The sequence below is a fragment of the Panthera tigris genome, chromosome C2 (genome assembly GCF_018350195.1).
Source record: "Panthera tigris isolate Pti1 chromosome C2, P.tigris_Pti1_mat1.1, whole genome shotgun sequence".
Taxonomy (NCBI): Eukaryota; Metazoa; Chordata; class Mammalia; order Carnivora; family Felidae; genus Panthera; species Panthera tigris.
Window position 1 is genome coordinate 64605944 of NC_056668.1, and position 22254 is coordinate 64628197.

At 38.2% G+C, this 22254-nt stretch overlaps 2 protein-coding genes across 11 annotated transcripts in view; one reads left to right on the top strand and one right to left on the bottom strand.

Annotated features, from left to right (window-relative positions):
- IGSF11 (immunoglobulin superfamily member 11) overlaps positions 1 to 4849 on the bottom strand; it is a 194370-nt gene extending 189521 nt beyond the window's left edge. For 3 of the 9 annotated variants that reach the window (XM_042999162.1, XM_042999161.1, XM_042999153.1), the window contains exons 1-2: positions 2712 to 2976; positions 2288 to 2367 (exon numbers count right to left, since the gene is read on the bottom strand). The gene's annotated coding sequence lies outside the window, so the exon portion shown is untranslated. Of the gene's footprint in view, positions 1 to 2287; positions 2368 to 2711; positions 3066 to 4777 lie in introns of those variants that run through there. The other 6 variants (XM_042999158.1, XM_042999159.1, XM_042999154.1 and 3 more) reach the window with 6 other exon arrangements.
- Positions 3081 to 22254, top strand: part of TEX55 (testis expressed 55) — a 32042-nt gene continuing 12868 nt past the window's right edge. Inside the window, exons 1-5 of one of the 2 annotated variants that reach the window (XM_042999152.1) lie at positions 3081 to 4413; positions 4977 to 5141; positions 6917 to 6979; positions 12285 to 12383; positions 19192 to 19325. In XM_042999152.1, coding sequence (XP_042855086.1) covers positions 3211 to 4413; positions 4977 to 5141; positions 6917 to 6979; positions 12285 to 12383; positions 19192 to 19242 — 1581 coding nt within the window. In that variant the 5' untranslated portion in view covers positions 3081 to 3210 and the 3' untranslated portion in view covers positions 19243 to 19325. Of the gene's footprint in view, positions 4414 to 4976; positions 5142 to 6916; positions 6980 to 12284; positions 12384 to 19191; positions 19326 to 22254 lie in introns of those variants that run through there. The other variant, XM_042999151.1, reaches the window with a different exon arrangement.

The following is a 22254-nucleotide window of genomic DNA, read 5'->3' on the forward strand; positions in this document are numbered from 1 at the left end:
TAAGCATGACCCAAAGGTAAAAACTACAAAGAGAAAAATGAATTTTACTCCATAAAAATAAAAAAAAAATATATCAAACTTCTAGATGGCAAACAAGACAGGAAACTTTATTTGCAATTTATATAATAAAGAATTAAAATTTTAATATACAGGAAGTTCTCACAAATCAATAAGGAAAAGACAAGGGCATGACTAGGACATTTACCAAAAACAAAAACAAATAGCCATTAAACATATGAAAAGAATACAGATTAAACAAGATACCATTTTTCACTTATCAGATGGGCAAAAATAAAAATACATACAGAATTGGCATTGGTATAGAGAAATAGCACTCCCATATATTACTGGTGGAGTCATAGAATGGCTCAATTTTTCTGAAGGACATTTTAAAATATAGTACTTTCCAAAGACCAGAATGAGCACATTTCCTTAGCCAAGCAATTCCACAACTAAAAATTCATCTTAAGGAAAAAAACATGACAAGCTTGTAAAATGTCTGTATAATGATGGTCAAGGCAGCACTGTTAAAAGCAACAAAATAAATTCATAGAATAGATGACATATAAATTTTAAAATAGCTACTCTTTATGAGGCACATATGAACTAATTACATATATTATCTCATTTAGTTGTCACAAGAACTCTGAGAGCTATTACACTATTCCCATTTTCATCTGAAGATGAGAAAATTGAGGTTCAGAGAAATAATGAGATTTGCCCAAGCTCAACAATCTAGTGAATGACAGATACAGAATTAGAACAAACTTGGTCTGACTCCAAAAGCCAGTGTTCTTTAATTTAGATTACATTTATTGACAAGGAAGAACATTTATACCACAGTATTAAATGAAAATGCGCTTTATATAACAGTTGCACAGTTTGATTCCATTTTGTAAAATATACACATAACTACAGCTATTAGATATATAGATTTGCATGGGGAAATTCTACAAAGATATACATTAAAATGTTAAAGGTTATCCTTTGGGTGTTTGAGGAATTCAATTTTTTTCTTTATGCTTGTTTTTCTTACTTTTCTACAGTGATTAAATTTGTTATAAATAGAAAAACACATCTACAAAACCAATACCCCTTTGAAATTGTAAACCATAGCCTATCACCTATTTTACTACAAATGCAAAGTCTACTTGCTCCACACATTTTTTTAAATGTTTTTATTTTTGAGACAGAGAGAAAGCACAAGCTGGGGAGGGGCAGACAGAGAGGAGACAGGAACAGGAAGGGAAGGGGCTCTGCTCTGACAGCAGAGAACCCAATGCCAGGCTCAAACTCATGAGCTGTGACCTGAGCAGAAGTCCAAGGCTTAGCCAACTGGGCCACCCAGGTGCCCCACTCCACACACTTTTAAATAAATAAATGAGGTAGATCCTTCATATATTTACACTCAACAAACACATCTCGAGCACCTACTATGTTCTAGATACTGTTACATAAATGATATTACTTCAGTATACCTAGATTCTTCTTTTTACTCCTAAGTGTGGAATCAATGGTACCCATTCTCCCTTTCATATCTTGATCACAATTATTTGCATTTAGATTTTAAGCATATCTCTAATTACTGAATGCAATTAAACTCATACTAACGGCATATCTGGTATTATACTACCAATGGTTGGTCTGCCTCAGTGATTTCAGGCTTTGAAGAGTCAGACAAATGTCTCATCACCTACCACCTCTATACTGTCCTACTCCTGAAAGTAGAGGGCATGCTGGCCTGGAGTGGATTCTTAACACTTATTTCAAAAAGGACGGGCCAGGGGCGCCTGGGTGGCTCAGTCGGTTAAGCGTCCATCTTCAACTCAGGTCACTGATCTCGCAGTCCGTGCGTTCCAGCCCCGCGTTGGGCTCTGGGCTGATGGCTCAGAGCGTGGAGCCTGCTTCCGATTCTGTGTCTCCCTCTCCCTCTGCCCCTCCCCTGTTCATGCTCTGTCTCTCTCTGTCTCAAAAATAAATAAATGTTAAAAAAAAAATTAAAAAAAAAAAAAAAAAAAAAAAGGACGGGCCAGATCTCAAAACCCAGACCCCACTGGCCATCACCACCAGGTGCAAATTCCCCACTTGTTAAGTATTGCTCCTCCTATCCCCTCTCCCCTTTCTTACTCCCTTTCTTTCTGGAACTCTGGGCCCTAATCCCTTCTGCTATAAGTCAGTTAAATGGGGGTGATTTTAGAACCCATTTCTCACTGGATCTCCTCTCTTCCCTTTAGACCTCCAGCCATGTATGTCTAATTCCGCAAAACAAATAAACAAAAAACCATACCTTGGGGCTTTCACAGCCCCAAGTTTCCACGGCCAAGACAGCTCTTCCCAAAGGGGAGGAAAACAGCTGCTCATCTGTCCCTGGAAACAAAGAAGAGGATGATCCTGCAGCAATGAACGCCCAGAGGTGCGTGGTGGGGAAGGTGGGGAAGAGAGCAAACCTCTCCTCTCTACACGCGTATTGTGAGGAAAGACCCATCTGACTTTGCCAACACGGGTGTTAGAAGGGCAAAACTCTTTCCTGGTACACTGAAAACGGTACGGGCACTGTTGGTACAGGCAGGATTAAAAAATGGTTTTAAGAATTTAATAGGAAAAAACACAACGTTTGGCCTCGTCACTACAACGCCGACGAGAGCCTAAAGCCGAAGTGCATTCACCAGAACCATTCGCTAGCACAGTGCACTAACACCCTACAGGAGCACCTGCGAAAAGACCAGGGTCTTCCGACCAAGCGTGGATCTGATTGGGCGGCAACCGGGAGTATGCTGCCCCCACGCGATCGGCCGCCGTTTCCTCCGCTAACACGTCGCCCGCGACTAGAGGGGCGGTACTTGGGCGATCAGGTTTCACGCACCCGCCGGGAACCTCCGCTAGAACGCTGCGGGTACCGCTCTGGGGCACCGATTCAGAGCCCCGAGCTTAGCCGCTGGGCGGTGGCGACTGCCACGTGTGGTTATCACCTCTTCTCAGGAGAAGGCGTCCGCCCGGCGCTCGTGTCCGCAGGCGAGTCAGCGGACTCGGCACCGGCGGCCCGAGGCAGCCCAGACCCGGGCAGGGGCGGCGCCCGCGCACCCGGAAGAGCCTGCGCGCCGAGGCCAAACAAAGCCCTCGAGCAGCGACGTGCGAGCCCCTGAAGGTCACCTAGGCGACCAGCTCGGCCAGACCCACAGCGTCTGGCAACCTAGACCAGCAGGGCAGAAGATGGAAGAACCTCTCAAAGAGACTCCTCCGGAGTCCTTGGGACCTGAAAGCACAGCCAAGCCCCCAGATGACAGCAGGACAGACAACCAGGAAGACAACTGGCAGAACCAGCATGAAGAAGAGGTAGATGACCAGAATGATCACAGAAGGGCTGAGCAGGCTGCCCAAAGAGTGTCTGGACAGACTGACCATAAAGTATATGAACCCACTGGTGGCCAAACATCTGACCAGGCTGATCTCAGAACATACAACCGTGCTGATGTTGCTCAGGGTGGTGCATTTGATCAGGATGACCAAAGAATGTATGAGAAGACATCTGGCCAAGCCCATCATGACAGCCAGATGTCTCTTCTGCGTGAACAAAGAACTTCCCTACAGATTGAACACAGAAGGTCCAGCCAGGCTGAAGGAAGAGCTGATGGACAGATTGACCGCAGAATGTCCACCCAGACTGAAGGAAGTTCTTCTGAGCAGATTGACAGTAGGGTGTCTAACCAATCTGACCAAAGAACTTCTGAACAGATTGACCATAGATTGTCTGTCTCATCTGAACCAAGAGCCTCTGGACAGATTGACCACAGAATGTCCAGCCAAGCTGAGCGAAGAACTTCTGAACAGATTGACAGCAGATTGTGTGGCCTGGTTAAACGAAGAACTTCTGAACCGATTGGCTATATACCGTCTAACCAGGTCGACTCCAGAACGTCTATAAAGACTCACCACGAGGTATGCGAGGAAGCTATTGAACTAGCTGAACAGCAAACTGCTGACCAGCCTGAAAATAACGCTGATCACCTTACAGTGGACAAGACTGACTCCAGTGACTATTACAAGGTTGACCACTTAATGGATGAAGAGAATTACCCCAGAGAAGACTATCTGGCTGACTATGGAGCACCTGGCCAGTATGATGACAGAATATTTACGCAATCTGGTGACAATAAGAAGTCCAAAGAAGCTGAATTCAGAGTAGAACCCTGCAAATTTGAGGCCAGAGGAATAGACCAGGACAGTTCCCCAGTTTCAACTGAAACTGACACAGGAAGTGTAACCGGTCTGCAAGCATTTGACTCATTTAATACCAGATGCACCAGTAACTTCCAAGCAAAAGACCAAGCCTATTCCCAGAGATTTCCCTGTATCTCATCCAAGCTGGACTATACCATCAGTCAAGAAAAAACTAAAGCCATAGAAACCAAGCCTGTAGGTTAAAGGGGCATTTGATACCACCTGGGAAATTGGAGGCCAAGCCAGGGGCCTAGTGTGGTGGTATGGGGGCAGGACAGGAAGAGGGTGCATGTTGGATCAAAGATGAGGAATAAACCTACACATCATGGTTTATTCAGGAAGGGCAGGAGAAGGGTGGGAAATAGATGGGTTGCGTCTTCTGCTACTGGAAGGCCATTCAGGAAGGATCAGTGAACCAGGATTCATGAGTCTTGGTTCTGCTGCTTACTGTGGGGCGCTAAGTCATTTCCCTTCTCTGGGCTTCTACCAAAGAAAAGGAATTTGGAGTCAATTGGAGGTCCTTGTGAAGGGAAAAGTATTTGAAGTAGATTGGAGATACCTTAGGTAGTTCCCGGGACTTGAGGTGCATTATATTGTCAGGAGGATCAGCCAGGTTTGTCATCATAATGTATCTTATCCCCAATTCCTGGTGTCCAGGTTCCATCAACACCAGATTCCAAAGATAAACGGCAACAATAACAACAAAGCTTCCTGGGGCTTTTCCATTTATTAAAGACTCTCTGGGGGTGGGGGTGGAGGGTATATTTCTATTGCAGGATGATATTCCAGAATACCAAGAAGGAAAGAGGCCTCTTGGATACAGTCAGACTTCTAGGAGACAATTCCCTCCTATCGTATATGAAGATCCTTATCAAGTTGCACTACGATACATGGAGAAACACCACATTCTGCAAATATTCCAGGTAAATCTCTCAATCCCTTTCTTTAAGAGCGAGTTTTATAGTAATTACAATGTAAAAAACAAACTTGGACCTGGATTTTAGAGGTACAAGAATGGCCTTTGTTTATAAAAGGGATATAATCTCATTGAGAAGTCAGCAAATGCACTAAGATGTATTCAACCAAAAGTAGTAAATGATAAACACCAAAGAATGCTACTTACCATGATGTAAAGCCCTTTAGAGGGATTAGAGATCAGGCAGGTTAGTTGATATGGAAAAACATGGCCAAGGGTTAAAGTTTGAGTCAGACTGGGAAGGAAGGACAAAATATTGGCAATTGAGAGAAAAAAAGCTTTTTCAGCCAGGTATGTAATACTTTCAAAAGATGCCAACCTGTGACCATCTAAAAACCTGCATTCTTTAGGGGGGAAAAGAAGTAGTGAAAAGTTGCTTTTAATTCTTTGACCTCCAGAGATGGGGCTGGAGCCTCTTTTAAACTATGATATTTCCATGCCAATATAGAATTATAAGAGATTATCACATTTATAACATTTTTGGGTTTTGGTGGGTTTTTGTTTTTGTTTGCCTGACATATTTATTTTTATGTTAATATTATTAACCAACGAGGCACATGTGTGTATATTAAAATGTGCACGTGTAGTAACTTTGTGGTTAGAAAGGTGGAAAGTAAGACTGGCCCATCTCAAATGAAAACATTTAAATTAGAAAAAAAAAATCCACTTTACTGGAGAAACTTAAGTTTAAAGACGTAGGGTATGGAAGCAAGAGCACAAATTATGCAATCTGTTAGCCCAAAGCTTCAACCTAACTTTGCCACTTCTCATCTTTGTGATTTGGAGAAAATTAATAAACAGTGAATCTCAATTTCCCCATATAAAACAGAGATGAGTGATTTTACTTCATTAACCCTGCTCTATGCCTTTTCTTTCTTAAAATGTCCTTTTGTGGGAGAGTGCTAATGGCTGGGTTTTCTGGCTTTAATCAAAGAACTACTAATTATTAAACTGAAGGAGGAAAGCTGTTGAAGAAAGTACAATTCAAATTATTCTATAATTTTCTTCATCTGCCAAGGAAAAATAATACTTGCGAATGCAACGTTATTGTAAGAAAAATTAGTTATCAAATATGTGCTCAATAGAAACATATATAAAATACATAATTGGCATGGTGCATTTAACGGATGTTAACTATTTTATACCTGGAACTTGCCCCACTGTTATTCCCTGCAAATGAGAATTCTGCTTATACTTTATTCTGATGTTTTGGGTTATTAAACAACAACAAAGTATGGAAGTGAATTTCTGAAGTTTTGTATATGTTTTCTCATTTATCATTACAAACACTAAATATCTTTTTCACCTTTTAGAATCAGATGGCTCACAGGGAAGTTTCTATGTAAAGATATATAGTGTTTTTAATTTATTCAAAAGGCTTTTCTTTTAAATAAAGGGATTAATTCACTAATTTCTCAGTCTAGCAAAATCAGAATTCTCAAGACAAAAACTTTGTCCAAAACTGTCTCAGTACCTGTTTGATCTTGGAACTAGAAAAGTATCCATTGCTATTATTGCTAAATTTTTATTCCTCTAAATTTTACCATAATTTGCCTGATTTTATGACTAGTAAGAAAGTAATTTGTCACTTTGTAGAGATACATGAATTTCTTTAAAAGGTTATGGTGCACACTAGGTCAGTGCATGAGATTTCTTCACATATAACCTAACCACATTACTTTAGTTCAGAACCATAATGCCATGCCTCATGCTCTTTCTCAGCAGATCACTGCAAACTTAGTCTATGAAAAGCCAGAGGACCCCCTGAGTTTTATGCTGTACCAGGTATGGAACAGGAGAAAAAGAACAATGTTTTCTATTTATTACAATAAAGATAGCACACATACACATGTACAAAACAAGACATGTACAATTCACTAGATTATCATGAAGGGAGCACTTAAAAAAGTTTTTTACATTTATTTATTTTTGAGAAACAGAGTGAGACAAAGCGTGAGTGGGGGAGGGGCAGAGAGACAAGGAGGCACAGAATCTGAAGCAGGCTCCAAGCTGTGAGCAAGCAGTCAGCACAGAGCCTGATGCAGGCTCACAAACTGTGAGATCATGACCTGAGCTGAAGTCAGACGCTCAACCAACTGAGCCACCCAGGTACCCCATGAAGGGAGCACTTTTAAAGCGTTGAATGCTAATGTCTTTTTAGCGTTAGCTGTTTTGATGGGTAAACAGTAATCACTGCAACTTTGATCTGCTTTTTCCTGATTACTAAGGCGGTTGCATACCTTGTCATTTGTCTATTGGCCATTTGGAAATAACTTCTTTTTCTATGGCATTTTTTGTCTTTTTCTTACTCATTTAAAACAGTTTTAGGGGCGCCTGGGTGGCTCAGTCGGTTGAGCGTCCGACTTCAGCTCAGGTCACGATCTCGCGCTCCGTGAGTTCAAGCCCCGCGTCGTCGGGCTCTGGGCTGATGGCTCAGAGCCTGGAGCCTGCTTCCGATTCTGTGTCTCCCTCTCTCTCTGCCCCTCCCCCGTTCATGCTCTGTCTCTCTCTGTCCCAAAAATAAATAAACGTAAAACAGTTTTATATGTATTCTAGAAAATCATAAACCTTTGTTGTGTTTGTTGCATGTTTCTTCTCCCACTTTATGCCTTCCCTTTTTATCTCCTAAAGGTATCCTTTGATAAACAAAAATTCTTAATTTTGTTATAGTCAACCTTAACAACCTTTTAAATTTATGATTATCACTTCTGCTGTCCTATTTTAGAAGTGTCTCCTTAGTCCAAACTCCTGACCGTAGCCCCCTATATTATCTCAGAAGTTTGTGGAATTTCTTTGGCAGGCTGGAGGAGTTAAATTTTGTTTATTTTGTCTTTGACATTGATCTCCAGTCAATTTGGGATTGATTTTGTGTAGGCTGTGAGGAGGGGTCAAGTTTCATTTTCTGTTCTAAGCAGACATCCAGTTGACCCAGCACCTTTTATGTAAAAGACCATATGTCCCATACTGCTTTTTATTTGATTCTGATGGTATATTTGTCTATCCTTGCTCCATACAAGACTGTCTTAATTGATATGCCTTAAAATAAGTCATAATATCTGTCAGAACAAGTCCTCATATCTTATTTTTCTTTAAAAATATCTTGGATATTCTTAGGCCTGTCCATTCCCATATCAATATTTACAATTATTTGTCAAGTCATACACACATACACAATCAGAAGCACACACTGGGGGGATTTTTACTAGGGTTTCATTGAATCTGTAGATCAATTGGGGAAGAAGGAATAGCTTGACATGATGAGTGTTTCCAGTCCTTTATCCTCTCCATTTATTTATGTCTTTAATTTGTCTCAGTATATTTATTCTTTGCACAAAGGTTTTATATATTTTTGATAGACTTATTTGTAGGTATTTTATAATTTTGATGTTATTGGAAATAGAATTTTTTAAAAATTTCATGTTCTAATTCCTGGCATATAGATATACAGCCAATTTTTTTTGTTGTTGATCTTATATCCAGCAACCTTTCTAAACTCAACTTATTAATTCTAAACATGTATTTGTAGATACTTTGGGTGTTTCCATATATAGTCATATCATTTACAAATAGTGACAGTTTTATTTGACCTTTCCAATCTTTATCCTTTTTTCCTCCTTGTCTTACTGCATGTATTATGTATCTTCTCTTTATCCCTTCAGATCTACCTTTTTCTCTTTTCTGTTGTACAAAGTAGCTAATCCATATGGACTAGATCAACAGGCTCTCATTCCTTCTGACTTCCAGCTGGGTTAACCCAATGGGAAACCTAGAGGAAGATTGGAAGCAGGAAAGAAGGTGAAATCAGGTTTATTTCCCTGGCCTTTTCCCTTATGATCTGTCTTGAGTTGTCTGGAGGTCACTGCTCCTCTCAAGGCATCTTTTTATATGATTCTTTGTTTCTGAATTCCAGTAATGTCCTCTCTTCTGACCTTCGAGGTTAAGAGGTTAGCTCCACTTTTACTAGTTTTGGATTATTGTGTTATCTCCTGTGACTCCCCTATGCCTAATTCTTTTTTTTTTTTTTTAATTTTTTTTTTTTTTGACGTTTATTTATTTTTGAGACAGAGAGAGACAGAGCATGAACAGGGGAGAAGCAGAGAGAGAGGGAAACACAGAATTTGAAACAGGCTCCAGGCTCTGAGCTGTCAGCACAGAGCCCGACGCGGGGCTCGAACTCACGGACCGTGAGATCATGACCTGAGCCGAAGTCGGACGCTCAACCGACCAAGCCACCCAGGCGCCCCCCTAATTCTTTTAAATAAACCCTTTCTGGATGAATCTTCATTGAATTCTTCTTTTTTTTTCAATGTTTATTTACCTTTTTGAGAGAGAGAGAGCGAGACAGCATGAGCAGGGGAGGAGCAGAGAGGGAGGGAGACACAGAATCTGAAGCAAGCTCCAGGCTGAGCTGTCAGCACAGAGCCTGACGCAGGGCTCAAATTCACAAGCCATGAGATCAAGACCTGGGCCGAAGTCAGATGCTCAACTGACTGAGGCACCCAGGCACCCCTAATTCTTCTATTTTGAATGTGCCATCTATTTCCTGTCGGGACACTGACTGATATAGTACACTAGTTAGGGATCTCCAGTAGAATCAGTATTGAATTGAAGTAGGTACAGTGGTTCACCTTGCTTGCTCTTGATCTTGTTTTAAAAAAGTTTTCCCTTTTTAACTATTAAGTATGCTGTTTGCTCCGTTTTATAGATACTATTAATCATATTAAGGAAGTTCTCATCTAGTCTGTTTTCTGAGAGTTTTTCATCACGAATCATTAAGTTTTGTCAAATTATTTTTCTATATCTATTGTGATGACTGCGTGATTTTTCTCCCTTACTTTGGTAATGTAGTAAACTATATCTATTTTCATTTAAAAAACTTTTCAAGCATACGTGCAGAAAATTACACAGATAAAAACTGTACATCTTGACTAATTATCACTAATTGGCTAAACCCATGAAACCACCAGTCAAGTCGAGAAATAGAACGTTACCAGCTCCTCAGAATCCCACGTGGCACCTGAGTCTAATCACTACCCTTTCTCTTCTATAAAATAACCACTATTCTGACTTCTAGATTAGTTTGGCTTTTTTAGATCTTTGTGTAAATGAAATTAAATATTATGTACTATTTGGTGGCTGGCTTCTTTTGATCAACAGTATGTTTATGAGATTCATTCATCTTATGCATATTCATTCCTTTTCATTTCTGTAGTTTCTTTTTTTAAAAAAATTTTTTAGGGGCGCCTGGGTGGCTCAGTCGGTTAAGCGTCCGACTTTGGCTCAGGTCATGATCCCACGGTCCATGAGTTCAAGCCCCGCGTCGGGCTCTGTGCTGACAGCTCAGAGCCTGGAGCCTGTTTCAGATTCTGTGTCTCCCTCTCGTTGACCCTCCCCTGTTCATGCTCTGTCTCTCTCTGTCTCAAAAAATAAATAAATAAATAAATAAATTTTTTTTTAACATTTATTCAGTTTTGAAAGGCAGAGAGAGACAGAGCGCAAATGGGGGAGGGGCAGAGAGAGAGGAAGACACAGAAACAGAAGCAGGCTCCAGGCTCTGAGCTATGAGCACAGAGCCTGACGTGGGGATCAAACTCACAGACCGCGAGATCATGACCTGAGCCGAAGTCGGCCGCTTAACCGACTGAGCCACCCAGGCGCCCCTCATTTCTGTAGTTTCTATTCTGAGTTAGAGTTTTGGTTGTGATGAACAATGCTGCAGTGAACATTTGTGTACTTATTTCTTGGTGCACATGTACATTCATTTCTACTGGGTTCATACCTAGAAATGGGACTACTAAGTCCTAGGGTATTGACATAAGTTCAGCTTTAAAAGATGGCTGCCAAAAGGTTCACCAAAGTACTCTGATCAGTTTATACTCTCATTTAAAGTGAATTGTTGCAGTTTTCTTCATGTATCTTGTGCTGTGGTCCTTTGAACTTTTACGAATTGTGGACTCATTCTATTTGGAAAATTTTCAGCCACTATTTCTTCAAACATTTTTCTGTCCCTGCCTCCTCCTCTAGGAACTCCAATTATACATATAATGGGCCACTTGAAGTTCATTCTCTGTTTATTAAAAAATTTTTCCCTTTGTATCATTTTAGATACTTTCTATCACTGTGTCTTCAGGTTTACTAATCTTCTGCACTGTCTAAAGTACCATTAATAATAAAATGCCAGTGTATTTTTCACTACATACATTATAAGTTTTGTAGTTTCATCCCTAGGAGTTTAGTTGGTGTCTTTTGTAGAGTGTTGATATCTCTACTTTACTTTTTTTTTTTTTTAATGTTTATTTATTTTGAGAGAGAAAGACAGAGAAAGAGCACAAGGGGGAAGGGCAGAGAGATAGACACAGAATCTGAAGCAGACTCCATGCTCTAAACCGTCAACACAGAGCCTGATGCAGGGCTCAAACTCACAAGCCGTGAGATCATGACCTGAGCCAAATTTGGACACTCAACTGACTGAGCCACCTAGGCACCCCTCTACTTTACTTTTTAAACAGAGAATGCAGTTATGATAACTGTTTTTATTTTCCTGCTTCTTTATATGCCTAGCAATTTTTTTATTGAGATATAATTGACACATGATATTGTATTAGTTGTAGGTATATGCCTGGTAATTTTTGATTGGTGTAAGATAATAATGAATTTTGCCTTTCTGGGTGCTGGATTTTTGTTGTTGTTTTCCTGTAAATGTTCTTGGACTTTATTTTGGGGCCTAGCTAATTAACTTGGAAAAAGCTTGATCTTTTCAGATTTTGCTTTTAAGATTTTTTTTTAGAGTGGAGCAGATCAGTTTTCAGTCTAGGGCTAATTAGTCCCCACTACTGAGACAAGACCCTTTTGAGTATTTCACCCAATGCCCCATGAATCATGAGGTTTTCTAGTTTGACTGGTGGTAATAGGCACTATTCCTGGGTTGGTTCTTTCCATGGCCTCTGGTAGTTTTCTCATATACATGCACTGATCTATATGCAAGGGATTACTGGAAGGGGACCTTCTGCAGATTTCCAGAGTTCTTTCTGTACCATTCTCTCCTCTCTGGCACTCTGCCCTGTGACCATAACTGTCTTGATTTCCCTAGGATTTCAGCTCCATCATCTCAACTCAAGGGTCTGCAGGGTTCCTGTTGGGTTCTCTTTTCCTACACACTAAGGCCAGGAAATTTTCTGAAAACTGTAAGGTACATGCATTTATGATTATTATGTCTTTCTGATTAACTGACTCTTTTATTGTTATGAAATGTCTATCTTTCTCCTTGGTTATATTCTTTGCCTTGAAGTTTTATTTATTGAAGTTTATTTCCCCTCATATTAATATAGCCAGCCCAGCCTTACAGTTTACTTGGTATATACTTTTTCATCCATTTACTTGCAACCTAACAATGCTTTATATTTAAATTGTGTCTCTTGTAAGTACCACATAGTTGGGTCTTTCTTATCTTTTATGATAATCTCTACTTTTTAACTGAACCATTTAGAACAAGGGTAGGCAAACTGTGGGCTACCTGTTTTTAAATGGCCCAAAAGCTACGAAAGAATTTGCCCTTTTAAAGTGGTTAAATTGGGGCGTCTGGGTGGCTCAGTTGGTTAAGCGTCCAACTTCACCTCAGGTCATGGTCTCTCCATTCGTGAGTTTGAGTCCCACATTGGGCTCTGTGCTGACAGCTCAGAGCCTAGAGCCTGCTTTGGATTCTGTGTCTCCCTCTCTCTGTCTGCCCCTCCCCTGCTCACAGTCTGTCTCTCTCTGTCTCTCAAAAATGAATAAATGTTAAAAAAAATATTTTTAAATGGGGCGCCTGGGTGGCTCAGTCGGTTGAGCGTCCGACTTCGGCTCAGGTCATGATCTCACGGTTTGTGAGTTCAAGCCCCGTGTCAGGCTCTGTGCTGACAGCTCAGAGCCTGGAGCCTGCTTCAGATTCTGTGTCTCCCTCTCTCTCTGCCCCTCCCCCACTCATTCTCGCTCTCTCTCTCTCTCTCTCTCTCTCAAAAATAAACATTCAAAAAAAATTTTTTAATTTTTTTTAAATAAAGTAGTTGAAGAAGGAGGAGAAGAGGGGGAGAAGAAAAAGAGAAGAGAAGTAAATGAAAGAAGGGGAAGGGGGAGGTGAATTCAGCAGCAGCAACAGATATTTTGTGTACTGCAATGCTAAAATGTGTATTATTCAGCTCTTTTCAGAAAAAGTTTGCCACCTCCTGGTTTAAACCATCAGTGTTTAACCTAATTATCAATATGGTTGAATTTAGAGCTCTCATTTTATTTGTTTTCTTTTTATGTCTTATTCTTCTATTCCTCTTTTATTGCCTTCTCTTGGATTATTTGAATAAATTTAGTATTCTACTTTAATTTATGTATTGGCTTTAGCTATACCTCCTATTATTTTTTAATGATCACTCTAGGAATTACAATATATATCCCTAACGTTTCACTGTATATATATACGTATATATATATATATATATACATATATATGTATATATATACACACATATGTATATGTGTATATATATACATGTATATACATATATACACACATATGTATATGTATATATGTATATGTACATATATGTATATGTATATACATATGTATGTATATACATATATACATATATATACATATATACGTATATATACACGTATATATATGTATATGTATATATATACATATATACATATACATATATATATACACACACACATACACATACATATATATGTGTGTATATATGTATACACATAGAGAGAGGGAGAAAAAAAGTAATCTTTTACATTTATCCAGATAATTGCTATTTCTAATGTTTTTCATTCATTTGTGAATTTCCATGTTTCTCTCTGAAATTATTTCATTTCAACCTGAAAAACTTCTTTCAGCCTCTTTTGCTTGCTGCTGGCAGAGAACACTCTTGGTTTTCCTTTATCTGAAAATCTATCACACATTCTTGTAGAACATTTTTGCTGGATATAGAATTCTGAATTGACTTGTCCAGCTCTTAAAAATGTAGTTTCATCACTTTCTGGCCTTCATAGTTTCAGAGGAGAAATCCACAGTCATCCAAATTGTTGTTCCCCTGTATATAGTGTCCCATTTTTCTCTGGCTGCCTTCACAATCTTGTCATTTTCTTTAGTTTCCAGAGGTTTTATCATGATGTTCATTGGAATTCATAATTCTGGGAGTTAGCTGAGCTGCTTGAATCTTTTTTTAAAGGTGTTTTTAAATTTATTTATTGAGAGAGAGAGAGAGAGAGAGAGAAAGTGAGAGACAGCACAAGCCAGGGAGAGAAGGAGACAGAGAATCCCAAGCAGGCTCCACATTACCAGTGCAGAGCCCGATGTGGGGCTTGAATTCATGAATCACAAGACTATGACCTGAGCTGAAACGAAGAGTTGGATGCTTAACTGACGGAGCCACCCAGGCACCCCTGAGCTGCTTAAATCTTATAAATTTACACCTTTCACCAAGTTTTGGAAGTTGGCTCAGGCAGGTGTTTTCCTGCCCCATACTCTATTTTCCTCTTCTCTTTTTGATACTCAAATTAACCTTATATTAGACCTTTTAATATTATCCCACAGATCCCTGAATTCTGCTCATTTCTTTTAACTTTTCTTGCTCTCCAGATCAAATAACTCCTTGGCTCCATTTTCAAGTTCACTGGCTCTTCTGTCATCTATATTCTGCTCTTAAGCCCATCCAGTGAATTTTTTATTTTTCAGTTCTAAAATATCTTTTCAGTTTTCTTTATTTTGTATTTATTTTCTGTGATATTTTATATTTTCTTTGATTTCCAGTATGTTTGACTTAACTGAACACAGTTATAATAGGTGCTTTAAAAACACTTATCTGATAACCTCAACATTGGATCATCTTGGAGTTGGCATCTGTTGATTGTCTTTTCCATTTATTTTCCAAAAAAAAATAAAATTTTATTGTGGTAATGACTTTTAACATGAGATCTACCCTCTTAACAAATTATTAAGTGTACCACACATTATTGTTGACCATAGGTATAATTTTGTATAGGAAATCTCTACAGTTTATTCCTCTTGCTTAACTGAAACTTTATGCCCACTAATTAGTAACTCCCCATTTTCCCCTGCCCCAAGCTCCTGACAACCATCATTCCACTCTTTGATTCTATGACTTTGCACTTTAGATACCTCATGTAGTGGAATGATGCAGTATTTGTCTTTCTGTGAGTGGGTTATTTTAATTAGCATAATGTCCTCATTCATCCATGTTGTCACATATTGCAGAATTTTCTTCTTTTTTGAGACTGACTAGAATTTTATTACATGTATGTACCACATTGTCTTTATTCATTTATCTGTTGATTGACATTTATATTATTTACACGTCTTGGCTACTATGAAAACAGTGCTCCAATGATCATATCTCTTCAAGATCCTGATTTCAATTCTGTTGGATAAATAGAGCAATCCCAGAAGTGGTATTTCTATTTTTAATTTTTTGAGGAATCTCCATACTGTTTTCCATAGTGGCTACACAATTTTTGCATTCCACCAATAGCAGGAAAGGCTCCAATTTCTCCACATTTATTGTCTTTGTTGTTTTGGTAATAGTTATCCCAACTAGTGTGCAATAATGTCTCATGGTGGTTGTTGATTTGCATTTCCCTGATGATTAGTGACATTGAGCATTTTTTCATATACCTGTTGGTCATTTGTATGTCTTCTTTGCAGAGATGTCCACTGAAGTCCTTGGTCCATTTTTAAAGTAGGTTGTTAGGGTTTTTGTTTTTTGTTTTACTATTGAATGGTAGGAATTATAATATATATTTGGGAAATAAACTCCCTATATGGTTTGCAAATATTTTCTCCCATTCTGTAGGTGGGAGATTGATTGTTTCTTTTACTATGTGGAAGAATTTTAATTTGGTGTAGTCCCACCTATTTAATTTTGTTGCATGTGCTTTGGGTGTCATATCCATGAAATAATTGCCAAGACCAATGTCATGAAGCTTTCCCTCTATGTTATTTTCTAGGAATCTTACAGTTTCAGATCTTATGTGTTAGTCTTTAACCCATTTTGATGATTTTTATTAAGGATCCAATTTCATTCTTTCCTGTTTTCCCAGCAACATTTGTTGCAAAAAGGTTCCTTTCCCTCTTGTGTATCTTTGGCACCCTGTTGAAGATCAGTTGACTGTATATGTATGGATTTATTTCTGGGATCTCTATTCTGTTTTCTACTGACCTATATATCTGTGTTTATACTATACCATATTGTTTTGATTACTATAGCTTTGTAATATATTTTGGAATAAAGAAGTGTGATGCCTCCATCTTTGTTCTTTTTTCTCCAGCTTAATTTGGCTATTCAAGGTCTTTGGTGGTTCTATAAGAATTTTAGAATTCTTTTTTTCTACTTCAACATTTATCAGAAGAATATGGTGGAATTCAGTCTACACAACATAGTATTCATAATAGTCAGACTACAATCTAAAATTATTCTACTTACATGAATGCCTGGGTGGTTCAGTTGGTTAAGTGTCCAACTCTTGATATTAGCTCAGGTCATGATCATATGGTTTGTGAGAACCAACCTCATGTTGGGTTCTGCACTGACAGTGCTGAGCCTGCTTGGGATTCTCTCTCTCTCTCCCACTCTCTCTACTGCACCCCCCCAACTCACTCATATGTGCTCTCTCAAAATAAACACTTAGAAATAAAATAAAATAATTCTACTTACAGAAAACCTAGAATATACAACCCATTTTAAGTGGAAAAGATGATTTCTTCCTTTTTGATTTGGTTGCCTTTTATTTCTTTGTCTTGCCTAATTGCTCAGACTATGACTTCCAGTACTATGTTCAGGTGGTAAGAGTGGGTATTTTTGCCTTGCTCCTGATCTTAGAGGAAAAGATTTTATCACCACTAAGTATGATGTTGGCTATGGGCCTTTCATAGATGGCCTTTATTATGTTGAGGTAACTTCCTTCTATTCCTGCTTTGTTAAGAGTTTTTGTCATGAGAGGGTGCTAAATTTTGTCAAATGCCTTTTCTGGATCTATTAACATAATCATCTGATTTTTATCCTTTATGTTGTGAATGTGGTGTATCACATTAATTGATTTTAATTCATAGTACATAGCTGTTATTTGCAGGATTCATTTTTTTAAGTTTATTTATTTTGAAAGTGTGACAGAGAGTATGAGTGGGGGAGGAGCAGAGACTAGAAGAGAGAGAATCACAAGCAGGCTCCATGCTGTGAGCTCAGAGCCCGACACAGGGCTTGATCTCATGAAGTGTGAGACCGTGAACTGAGCTGAAATCAAGAGTCGGGTGCTTAACTGACTGAGCCACTAGTTGCCCCTGCAGGATTCATTTTTTGAGTGCTTACTCTTGCATATAGGAAGCAGATCTTACTTTTTTGTATAAAACATATGCATTTAAGGTTTTATCACATAAGTTTAACTACATGGTATTTTCACTTACTTCAAAATAGTTTCTAATTTTCATTATGTTTCTTGTTCAACTCATGGGGTTAGAGACATTATTTATATAAATTATTAAATATTGGATTTTCTAATTTCCCTTTGATTAATGACTTCTAAGCCAATTGCACTTCACTCATAAAACAAGATTTCAAATATTTGAAATGTATTGATTGGCTTTATGATGCAACATATGTTTAACTATTAATGAATTACTTAGAATTGAAAAAAACTTATTCTGAAATTATTAGGAAGTGTTTTAAATATATCTATTTGACCAAGTTTGCTAAATATGTTGTTCATGTCTTCCAATATGACTGTCGATTTGCCTGTCTCCTATAGTTCTGTTAATTTATGCTATTTGTATGTACTTAAGATTATGTTATGAGATACATATGAATTAGAATTCATATATCTTTCCAGTAAATTGAACTACTTTTCATTAAAGGATATAATGAACTTTGACTTCTTGGCTCATAGTCAATGTTTAAATGACATGGATTTTTCCATCCTTATTACTTTTAACTGACTGTCCTTAAGTTTTAGATGCTTTTTAAATTTTTATCATTATTTAAATCTGACAAGCTTTTAATTTAGCTCATATATATTTGATGTTATTAAAGATACATGTGGATTTACATCTATTGTCCAACCATATGCTGTCTATTAGTTCTACCTGTTCTATTTCTTTTCCTCTACTTTTGCCTTCTTTTATCACTCCATTTTTTCTATTAGTTTAGAAGTTATACACTCTTAATTTTTTTTGTTTCCCATTAGGATGATTTCAAAAAATTAATAGACTTTATATTTTTAGAGCAGTTTTTAGGTTTGCAGAAAAAATGATCAGAAAGTACAGTGAGTTCTTGGGGTGCCTGGGTGGCTCTGTCGGTTGAGCATCTGACTTCGGCTCAGGTCATGATCTTGCAGTTTGTGAGTCTGAGCCCCGCGCTGGGCTCTGTGCTGACGGCTCAGAGCCTGGAGCCTGCTTCGGATTCTGTGTCTCCTCCTCTCTCTGCCTCTCCCCTGCTCATGCACTGTCTCTCTCTGTCTCTCAATAATAGATAAACATTAGAAAAAAAATTAAGAAAGTACAGTGAGTTCTCATTTACTCCCTTCTCCTTTCCCGATTTTCTACCTCTAATTTCCCCTATTATTGATACCTTGAATTAGTGTGCTACACTTCTTATAGTGATGAGCCAATACTGATACATTATTATTAACTGATGTCCGTGGTTTATGTTAGGATTCTCTCTTTGTGTTGTGAATTCTATAGGTTTTGGCAAATGTATATGATATGTACCTATAATTACAGTATCAAACAGAATAGAGTCACTGTCATAATAATTTTTAATATTTTATTATTTCCCCTAGAAATTGCAACAGGTATTCTTGATTTATCAAAGTCTAAATTATTTGTCTTGGTCAGTAGAAGGACTTTTGTAGTTTAAATTTCTATGTATTTTAACATCACAAGATAACAGTAATTCCAAGTTGTCCAAAATTGCAAGTAGAAAAAAATTCTTTTTCATTCTCCTCAGGTACAGGAAATGATAGAAAACAGAGACAAATGTGAAACCTACAAAGAATGAATTTCTCCTCAACATTGTTTACAACCCTCAGTATCAACACTATGTTCTGTTTCTCACTCTGAAAAATGATTTTTGAATGGTCATTGGTAGTGATTCTGCCTAAATATGTTCTTAATTTTTAAGTAAAATCTATAAGCTGTCCACTTCAAAAATTCACATAAGTTACAGATACCTCAGGCTAATCATGCAAAATATATACATGTAATACTTATCCATGCATTGATATTTCAATACTCATTCCTCTAAAGCACTGCATAATAACAAGTTCACAAATCCCAAAGAAGATCAAAAAAAGAATATTAGCAATTTATATGTAGTTCTCATAAAGCATACAAATCTATCATGTCTCCAAACTGTGTATAAAATTTTCAATCAGAAAATGTGTGGAAAATAATTTTTAGCAGCACTTTTTTTCTCTCTTCATGGAAGGTGATTGTTGTAATCTCTTTTTTCTTGTTTCTTAATACCTCCAACATATTTTTACTATTTTCCTATTTGACCCCACCTGTTACTTTCTGCCATTAGTGGATGTGATTTAATCTAATCCTAGGGATACCTCTCTTCTGATTTTTAACCTACAGCAAAATTCAAACATGTTATACTACTATGTGCATACCTATGGGAGAGGCAGAATCACACTTCCTCATTACCTTTATCCCCTGAAGAGTATCCACATTGCATGGAATGTGTAACCAGTAGAACTGGTATTTAAATGCAAAAGGCCTTAATATAGTTTGGTATGAGAGGACCTGCCCAGCATTCATAACTGAGATGATCATCTATTACTATTTTTGTAAGCTGAACCTGTTGTTTAATTTCTATTTCAACATTAAAGAATTGATTATACTGTTTAACTGCTGACTCGGTGTAATTATGTGGTTGCATTACAATGGATTAAGTTTCTGTTTGAACAATAAAGCACAAATCCTACTTTTTTTTTAATACCTGAATGTCATTTCTAATAATTATACTTTTTAAAAAATCTCCTAATAACTTCAGAGTTTTATTTAGCTCCTTTAGTTGTCCATAAAACGTGCATGTGCTCAGACTCCACAAATGTTCTCCACTCAGATAAGGAATCTGTCTGTTGATTGTGGGCTAGCAAAACCAGGTGAAAGCTGGATTACCTGTGGGGAAAGTTTGAGTGATGTGGCTAAGACTATAATTAATCAGTTGGTTGAACAAAATAACCCAGAGATGGAAGGGCCAACAATATCATTAGTGATTGAAAAGTTGGATGTTATCATTAACTTCTGAAATTAAGTATTAAATTTAGTTCACTGGTTTTCAGCCTGAATACCAGACAGCTTTGATGTATTTCTCAAAGCGGAACACTTCAGACCAGACCATCCCAGCCATCCAGCACTTTGCGTTAGCTTTCTCTGTGATATGTTTCACAAGTATCATTTTGACCTTTTGCAGTGAGGCAGTGGACCAGAGGGGATGAGCTTGGTATGTATGGTCCCATGGTCCTGTCTGAACACATTTGACAGAAAAGAGAAAGAAGAAAAAGGGAGATTAAGCCTCACTTTCAGTGACTCAGGCTCTCTACTAAAAGAGCTGTCTAGTGTAGGAAACAAATTAACTGGAAGTATATTCAGTTCTTAGTCCCTAAGTGCTAAGAAGTAGTCCCAGGCCCAGAGTAAACACCAGAGGTGAGAATATAGGTGGAAAGATCTGTTGGCTAGGAGGGGAAGTAGAGTCTTAGAGAAGGCCTTTCCAAGAGTAAAACTGACAGAAGACATGGCTGGCCATGTGGAATAAAAATGTAATGGGGAATAAAAGTTTCAGTGTCAGCACAGATCAGTGGAATAGACTAGAGACTCCAGAATTGGACCCACAAATGTAAGGCCAACTAATCTTTGACAAAGCAGGAAAGAATATCCAATGGAAAAAAGTCTCTTTAACAAATGGTGCTGGGAGAACTGGACAGCAACATGCATAAGAATGAAACTAGACCACTTTCTTACACCATTCACAAAAATAAAATCAAAATGGATGAAGGACCTGAATGTGAGACAGGAAACCATCCAAACCCTAGAGAAGAAAGCAGGAAAAAACCTTCTGACATCAGCCGCAGCAATTTCTTACTCGACACATCTCCAAAGGAAAGGGAATTAAAACCAAAATTAGCTATTGGGACCTCATGAAGATAAAAAGCTGCTGCACTGCAAAGGAAACAACAAAACTAAAAGGCAACCGACGGAATGGGAAAAGATATTTGCGAATGACATATCGGACAAAGGGCTAGTATCCAAAATCTATAAAGAGCTCACCAAACTCCACACCTGAAAAACAAATAATCCAGTGAAGAAATAGGCAGAAGACATGAATAGACACTTTTAAAGAAGACATCCAGATGGCCAACAGCCACACGAAAAGATGCTCAACGTCACTCCTCATTAGGGAAATACAAATCAAAACCACACTGAGATAACCACCTCACACTGGTCAGAGTCGCTAAAATGAACACATCAGGAGACTGTAGATGCTGAAGAGGATGTGGAGAAAAGTGAACCCTCTTGCACTGTTGGTGGAATGCAAACTGGTGCAGCCACTCTGGAAAACAGTGTGGAGGTTCCTTAAAAAAATTAAAAATACATCTACCTTATGACCCAACAATAGCACTGCTAGGAATTTACCCAAGGGATATAGGAGTGCTGATACATAGGGGCACTTGTACCCCAATGTTTATAGCAGCACTTTCAACAATAGCCAAATTATGGAAAGAGATTAAATGTCCATCAACTGATGAATGGATAAAGAAGATGTGGTTTATATATACAATGGAATACTACTTGGCAATGAGAAAGAATGAAATCTGGCCATTTGTAGCAAAATGGATGGAACTGGAGGGTATTCTGCTAAGTGAAATAAGTCAGGCAGAAAAAGACAGATACCATATGTTTTCACTCATATGTGGATCCTGAGAAACTTAACAGAAGACCATGGGGGAGGGGAAGGGGGGGAAAAGTTACAGAGTGGGAAGGAGGCAAACCATAAGAGACTCTT